The 8,382-nt window shown below is 51.2% G+C and overlaps 1 protein-coding gene across 1 annotated transcript in view; it reads right to left on the reverse strand.

Moving 5' to 3' along the window:
- Positions 1-563: 563 nt before the first annotated feature.
- LRRC75A (leucine rich repeat containing 75A) overlaps positions 564-8,382 on the reverse strand; it is a gene marked incomplete at its 5' end in the record, with an annotated part of 42,393 nt that continues 34,574 nt past the window's right edge. The window contains one exon of the mRNA XM_010141446.1: positions 564-1,149. Coding sequence (XP_010139748.1) covers positions 564-1,149 — 586 coding nt within the window. The remainder of the gene's footprint in view (positions 1,150-8,382) is intronic.

The raw sequence follows: 8,382 nt of genomic DNA on the forward strand, positions 1-8,382 counted from the left end.
CTCTAGGCTGGCCACGACATGAAGAGGAGCACCCCTGGTCAGTGGGTGACCGGACTGGTACCCCAGCAGATACGCTGCTCATCGGCAGCTCCCCAAGTCGGGACTGGAAAGGATTTCAGGTTCATCTCGGCGGCAGCTCTGGCTGGGGTGGCTGCTGGCTGTCCATCGTGTGTGGTGGGAGGGCGAGCAGCTGGGGTCTGGCTAGAGCCAGCGCAAAGGAAAGGGAGCCCTGTCCTGCAAAGCTGGGCACCCCGCTGCTCCCCTCCTGCGCTCTTCTGAGGGCCTCGTGTTACACCACCGTGGAGATGATGCATTTCTGCAGTTAAAAAGCATCGCCTGGCCCTGGCCAGCTTCAGAAAATAAAAGTACTGGTCGTGCTCACCTCTGTGTGTTCCTTGAAAACAAAAACGTTGACATTCATTGCTCAGGAGGCAGGCAGCAGGCTCAACTCCCGAAGCATCCCGCTGTGTGAACCGGCCCGCTGCCAGCACCGCCAACGCTGAGGTCTCCGTTTTAAGTCATCCTTGTTCAACGCGCCCACCCAAGCGCCACGGGGCTGGGCATCATGTCTGCAGCGCTGCAGCGCCTTGCTCCGAGTTGGGGAGCTCCCCAGCCTCGGCTGTTCTGTCCGTCTGCTGCAAGCCTGTGTTGTCAGCCTTGGCTGGCCCAGCTCGCAGGTCCTCCTGGCTCTCGGCCAGGCCATCTTGGCTCTCCAAATCGCTTACCTGACCCTCGCCAAACTCCAGAATGGTTGGCAAGTTGCCTTGCTTTGGGCATCGTCTCTTCAGGCTGACCAAGAAAGGTTGCGGCAAGGAGAAGATGTCCACATTGTTGCCAAGGTCAATCCAGGTAACACTGGGGAACTTCTTGGGGTCCTTCAGGGTTTCGGTGAGGTCCCGTAGGATGGCTTTGGTGAGCCGGTTGCCGTTGAGGGAGAGGGTGGTGAGGTGGGGCAGCACGCAGAGCGCTGGCAGCAGCTGCAGCAGCATGTCATCCGTCAGCTCCGTGAAGCACAGCTCCACCGTGTCGATGTGCTCCGAGCTGTGCTGGAGGTAGGATGTGATGCGGTCCAAGTCCTTCAGCGTCAGTGGGATGCCTGACAAGTCCACTGTGTTGTCCTGAGGCTTCCCCATCAGGACAGCTTTCAAACTGCGGGAGAAGAAAAGGAAAGGGACATTAATGTGGGGGTGGTGGGACACATCTGTGCTTGGTGGCATTGCCTTGGGCTCTTTGGTCACCCTCAGAGGGGGCAAGAACATGAGTTATTTAGGTAGGGTGGTCAACTGGGGCTAACGGTCACTTTTCTGTAGAGGCCTGGAGTCTCTGTGTCTGTACAGTTGTGGAGGCAGAGAGATGTTTCAAGGCTGTTTATTGATAGCAGATGGCCAGAAACTAGGAGACCCTAGTCAAAAACCGTAACTCAGAAAGAGTGCAGAGTTCTTGTCTACAACCACTGCAAACCCTGGAATAAAAAGGCTATCCTGCTGCTTTTAAAGGTGCAAAAGCAGGTGAGGAAGCCCTTGATTAGATGCACAGCAATTGCTGCTGCTGGTGTGACGCTCCTCACACTGCTAATCACGAAGCTCTTTGAGCAGGAGGACATGTGTTGTCTAGGCTGTACAGGCAGAAAACTGAGACCACGAGCCAGAGTGACTTCAGCCCAAGACGTGCAGGATGGACACGTCCAGGGCTGGGTCATCTGATCTAGTATTTTCAGTGTGTTAGACCTGTTAGGTCTCTCTGGTCTAGCTGCTGAGGAGACGAGCACTATGGAGACTTCCTTAGATAAATAAATTAATTCTCACAATGGCCCTACAGAGACTCATTATCACGAGCTAGACTGGAGCTTCACAGGTCAATTTATCTTCTAAAGCAAATCAAAGAACACATCTACAACAAGGACCCGTCAGCAGACGAGTGCTGCGGAGGACTCTCTGCTAATGAATTATTCTGAGTGAACTAGGAGGTGGAAGGAGCCTCACACATACTCACTGCTCACATCAACTTGGCGAGCTCACGTGTCTCATCGTCTGCGGTAGCACATGCAGAAGCCTCATGGCAAACCAGCTGCAGAAATGCTTTTGCCTTTCACTACAGCCTGAGCCGGGGATCGTTTCTGCCCAGCACTGTTGGTTTTTCCAGCTGGAAATGCAAACCAGCACTAACGGTGCTGTTCTCCATCTCTGAGTGATGTCCACCGCCCAGCCAGCCCGCCATCTCTGCTGTGCAGATGCTCAACCACATCCGCTTTGGTGTCAACGCACCTCGTTCGGAATTTGTCTTGCACAGCAAAATGTTTTCTGGTCCCACAGTTGCAGCCCAAGCCATGAGCTGTTTGTGGTTTGCTGGGTTGGTTAGCTGGAACCTCAAACACCTTCACAAGATCTATCCCGAGCCCTTACAAGGTCCCATTTAACCTGTGGGTGGGCACAATGTGATGTGGTTCTCTCTACTGGGCATTTTTTGACAACACAGGGAAAGAACCCAATGAAATAGTGCATTGATTGATTATTAAAAAAACCCCACTCGATGTTTGTATGTCGGCAGGCACCTCTCTGCCATAGGCACTGCCTCACCAATTTTTGGCAGCAGCCCTGGTGAGGAAGGTGTAGTGAGGCTGGGGCCAGGGTGATGCCTCACTAACAAGCTCTTTGTACCTAAAAAACCCTAAATTACTCTTGTCTTGCAGGCTTTGAGCACCAGAAACCCCCCCCGAGCTGGTTACAGTGGGCTCTTGCTGTCGCACAAAGCAGACGATATCCCTACGAACAGGTGACAACCGTTCAACAGCACGGCTAGAACAGGCATCCAGGGCGGATCCGTGTTTTATCCAGCATGGATATCCCCTCCATGGAGCGACGCTGCCTGTCTGCCGTCATGTAACTTCTTGTGGGGCTTCACTTTAATGCAACCAAGAAGATGACAAAGGGGGAATGGGGATGATTTCAGAGAGGGTTTTTTTTGTGTGTGTTTTGAGCTGCTTTCACTATTGCTTCATATTTTCTTTTTTCCCTTAGAGCATTCACACAATGCCTGCCAGTGAGTAAAAGAGGATTTCTCACTAGGGCTCTATCCTGTTCCCCTTGAGAGGGATTCAGCTGATGACACCTGCTGAAATGGATTGATCACTGTGTACAAACAGCATTTCCCCCCCCACCGGCACAGCAGACTCCAGCAAAGGCAGAGGGAATGTCCTGCATCTCTGGGGCAGAGCAGCCCAGGCTGGTGCCGGGGCACGGCTCGCTCTGCTGTGGCAGCCCACGCTCAACCGCTCCCTGGGGAAACCACCCAACCAACCCCAAAGCCCATTTACCAAAACCAGCGCTGCGGCTATTCGGAACCATCCCATGCTGACCAGGAGCGGGGAGGTCGACAACCAGCTGCGAAAACTTTTATCCCAGCCACAGTTTGCCGCAGAATGGCCCCAAATCGCCAGGGGAAGATCTTACCGTTAACAAATCCCTACAGGCTCTCGTGGAGGATCAGTTACACCCACTTGGTGTCATCGTCACATTTTACGAGGCTGTTCCATAGGGGAAGACACAGGTTTGCTTTTTTTCCCCAGCTGGAAAGAGTCTGTGGGGTTGTGGCCACCGTACTGGTAGGATTAGCTGTACAGCCACGCACTAACCTGCCGACACCTTGGCAAGAGGCTGATTTCTACACACCCTCGTGCCGAACTGACAGCTATTTTGCATGAGGTATCGAATCAGCTCAGAAAATGTTCCTGAGAATGAGAATATTGATGTTTAGATCAAAGAGAATTAAAAGAAAGGGATTTCCTCTCGGTTTAAATTCATGCTGTGTCTCTAAATCACTCCACAAATCGGGCTATGAGACACTGATGTATCATGTAATAAAGTATAATTGGGCTATTGAGTCACCTCCTTGGAGGGCAAAGGAATAGCTCGAGAAAAATGAAGCGGCAGCCCCCTCGGGAGAAGAATTACAGTAAGAAATGTATATGATAACACTGGCAAGAAAGCTCTCCACAAAAATGGCAGCAAAAAATTATTGACCATAATGTGTCATCGGAAAAAAAAAGTGAAGTCTTGAGATAAAAGACTTGTTCGGAACTACTGGTGGCATCACAGGGAAGTATTACACAGCTTTTTCCAAGTCCCTATTCCTGCTTCCAGTGGTGACAGTGGAACAGGTATTTTGGAGGTGGAGAGACAGACTCCAAACAGACACACATGCTCTGCTAGTAATAACGCTGACAAAAGGGTCAGTCTTTACGATTAAGAGGGAGAGATCCAGTGAGGGCTGGTTATTTTGGTCTCTTCTCGTTCCAGGAGCCTTCCCAGTTCTGCTAAACTTTGCAGTTTTCAGGTCATAGAGTCTAGACATCCCCATTGTTCACTTCTTTCCTGCCATCACAACCCTCTCCTCCAGCCAGTGCCACCTCTCCTGGGGTGCGGGGTAGGAAGGGCTCAGCCTGGAGCTCATCAGCTGGGGGCTCTGCTCCTAATTGTGGCCCTGACATCAAAATTCACTTTATTGTGGCTGTGTATAGAAGAAGCATGGCTGCCGGGAACGCTCTGTGGGAATCTCATCCCCTCGCACCCCTAAACAGCAGCTCCTATTGCCAAACCCTGGGCTATTTCTGAGCCAGCACAGCATTTTTTTTTTAAGCATCTTGTTAAGAACATACCTGGAGGGAATGCGAAAATTTTCCTCTTGCAGCAGGATCCCCATCTGCTGCTGGTCGCTTGCAGCACTCCCTCCTCTGCATGCCCCAGTGCACGGGCTGCTCCAGGAATAGCTCGTTGTTTACACGGCTTCCCTTTCCAAAGCCCACTGAATTTTCTTTGGCTCCACACCAAGCTCCACAGGCCCGCTCCTCCTCTACTGCAGGCACAAAGCTTGGTAGGCACACGGGGTATGTGATGGGAAGAGTAACTGTGCACCCAAGAGCATCCCCTGCACCAGGAGAACTGATATGGGTCTTGTGGCTTCAGCCATGGTGTCGTAGTGGAAGGACCGTTCACATCAGAAAGATCTGGATCAATAAATCCTTCCCATCATGGTGAGACAAAGTCAAGCATCTTTGATTTATTTTTCTTTACTAAATTACCCCATGCTGTGCAATGTCTCCATGGACATGTAGTAAATTCTAAAAGCTTGTGATGCAAATAACAAAAAAACCTAATTTTAATCCCTGGATGACTGCTGACCCTCGCCACCAGCCTCAACTCCTTCATCTTGACCAGTTGGATGAAGAGCCCTCCACTAGAGAGCAGTGTCACCCAGCCCTTGGTGCCTAAAAGCCACCACGTCACCCCCACTGTAGATCAGGAGGGACAACGCCCACAAACTGCACCTTGCAGATGGGTTCCCGCCTCGCAGGGGACAGGACACTGTCTCATCCCCAGTGTGGTGAAGGGATGAGATGTCACCAAGCCATCGGATGTCCTACTCGCGGCACGGCCCTTCTGCTGGGTACCTCACATGGGCTGAGTTATCTGCGAGCTGATGGTGGCTTTGGACAGCTGCGCTCAGACTTTGAAGAGCCAGATCTGGCTCTAAATGCACCTAAGCATCCAAATATTCAAACTGTTGTGCATGGAAAGAAGGAATCTGATGTCTTGGGTGCAGCACCTCTTTGTGCAGAAACATCGCAGAAGATCAGGGAACAGAAGAAACAAGAATCTCTGTTTGGGGCTGGGTTGATTAATTTACTTTAACGTCTCCCAAGCTGCCTCTAATTGCACCCTAGAGCATCTTTCTGAGGGGGAAACAAAGGACAGAAATTTTCTTTGCATTAAGCATTTTGGCCATGTGGTGGTTAGTCCCTTTCTAAGGTTGATGTGCCTCGATCTTGAGCTACCACAGACGAGATGGGAAACCAAGGGGAGCGAAGGTCAAGCAGCTCAAGCAAAAACTGCCCTCCAGAGGGAGGGTCTGGCCTCTGCCCCATTTTTCCTGGGCACACGGGCTGCAGGAAGTGCAAAGACTGCAGTGATTTTGGAAGCCGAGGAGAAAAATACTGATATACAAGACGGAACCAGACACATTGAACAAGTTATTGCAATGAATTTCAGCGGGAGGGGGAAAAAGCACAACGTTTTTAGTTTTCAGTCCAAACCACACAAATTCGACCCACTAAATGCTGGACAAGTGGAAGTCACAGATCCATTACCCAGCAACTCAAGGAGAGTCCACCTGGATCCAACTGCTGGGGCTCACGCCCAGACTGCTGGAAAAGCAGCTGCACTTGGTGGCTACCTGGTGATCCTTAGCCACGGAGGAGACCCGACAACAGTAACCCCTAGAGAAGGTCCAGTGGTGAGGTTAAACCAAACAAAATGTCTGGGGTGGACCAAAAGAGCACCCAGCCCTTTCCATGGCGAAGCTCCACCAGCAAACTGCTCTTGCTGGTAGCCTTCACCAGCCTACAGCTGTGAGATTACTGCTGCGTCGTAATTCCACCACGTCTCTGTGGTATTTAGTAAAAGGACCCAATTAAACCTTTAAAAGCAACAAGCATCTTGGAAAATGAAGCACTGTTACCCGAAGCAGCAGCTCGATACGTGTCTCTGGCAGGGATAATTAAGCAGCAGAACTGCTCTCGTTTGCACGCTGCACAGCTAGCGCCTCGTCACGGTCCAGGGCTGGGGGGGCTGGAGTCAGGGATTCGGTGCAGCGATGGATTTTCCTCTGTCTGAGAACCACCACCACAAGAAGAGGGATTTTTCCCAACTTGTTTTTGATTTCCTGCTAAGCAAAATTCTAAAAATAAGCAGTTGGGATCCATCAAAATGCTTTGCTCTAATTATAACCCCATTTAACTTCCTGCAAAAAAATGTAAATACCCTGCTGTTGCAGTATGCCGCGTCTCCACCTTCCAGAGCACAATGTATTCATATACTCCCTCTTACGACTCATTTTGCTCTCAAGAAACCTGCATTTTCCTGCCGAGACCCTCTGCTGGAATATTTCCAGCGCACCCTGCTCCAGCGAGGAGGAGCTGCTGCTGCCACCCCGGTAACACCATCACGGGCGTTTGCAGAAAAGGCAATCGGCACGAGTGCCAAAGGACAAACGAGCAAGAATTCAAAAGGAAACAACGTGGTGGGATTGTTGCTGCTGTAAATGACCTCCTGGAAGAGAAGTGGACCAGAATAAGAAATTGTTCAAGTTTGCATTAAAATGATAGTTTGCAATAAAATAAACAATATTTGCTTTAAATTCTAACACAGAAAAAAAAAGGCTGAAGAGACTCTTGGAAAGGGACTTTTAGGATTCAGTATATTAAAAGTACCCAAGTGACCATTGGATTTACATGAGCAACTCCCAACCAGAGAGGAAGGAAGCTGATGTGCACTGGTTTGCCCAGAAAAAGGATCTTGGACTTGGGCTGCAGCCCTCAGTGTCCAAAGGAGAGAGGCCACAGGAAGAGAAACCACCTGTAAACTGCTCACAAAACCACACGATTTGCTGCTGATACGTTTAACACCAAACCAGTTGAAAGGATGAGGAGGAAGAAGGCAGGGGGTGGAGGCAAGAGGAAGGGGCTGTGATGGTTGGGGATGAGAGACCCGTAGGGATGGACGGAGCTCGTCGAGGCAGTGCTGGGTCCAGCCCCTTCTGCCGCAGGGGGATGGCTGATGGCTCCAAACCCTTCCTGCCAGCCTCTCCCTTTTGGCTCTGGCTTTTCATGGCCAGGACCGACCCTACAAGCAGGGTGGACAGTGGGAGAGTGCGGCTGCTCCCCCTCTGGCCCCTCGCCACACGTTTTGCAGAAAAATATACAAGTTTTGATGCATTTCGTCTGCTTACAGATGAAAGGGGCTGTGGTTAATTACCTCTATCCCCGTACGGGGAGCTCTAGGGTGAGGTAAACACACGCAGTCAGGCAGGGCGGCTTGGGAGGCATCGGCTTCGGTTTCCTTCTGCCCACCAAAGCCCTGCCCCAGCCCTCGAACCTGCCCCTGGTGCTGGCAAACCGCCACAAAAAGCCCAGGAGAGGTTTGCAGAGACCTGCCCGTATCAAACCAAACGGGCTGTGGCTGAAGCTCTGAGGGTCACGCCTCGTGGAGGCTGGGTGGGTTTCCTGTGCCTTGGAAGAAGCTGAATTCCTTTAACACAAAGGGGAAGAGAACAGGATTTTTGCTGGTGGGGGTGAGGGGAGAGAAGCTTCAACTCTGATCCTCCAGCCCAGTTTTCTCATCAGAAACCAGCCCGAAGAAGAAAAAAAACCTCTCTCAGCTGCCCTTCCTGCAATTAGGGAGCGATCAGCTGCCAAAATGTGTGCCTGGGGCTTCGCTTTCTCTAAACTGTTGATTTTCCTGGAGCACAGATCACATTTGGAAGAGTTTAGGCAGGCAGAGGTCCCCTGCTGTCTGCACTGCTCCGATGAGAGCCAGAGCACCAGTGGCT

Source organism: Buceros rhinoceros, unplaced genomic scaffold, assembly GCF_000710305.1.
Source record: "Buceros rhinoceros silvestris isolate BGI_N320 unplaced genomic scaffold, ASM71030v1 scaffold7038, whole genome shotgun sequence".
In the NCBI taxonomy this organism is placed as follows: domain Eukaryota; kingdom Metazoa; phylum Chordata; class Aves; order Bucerotiformes; family Bucerotidae; genus Buceros; species Buceros rhinoceros.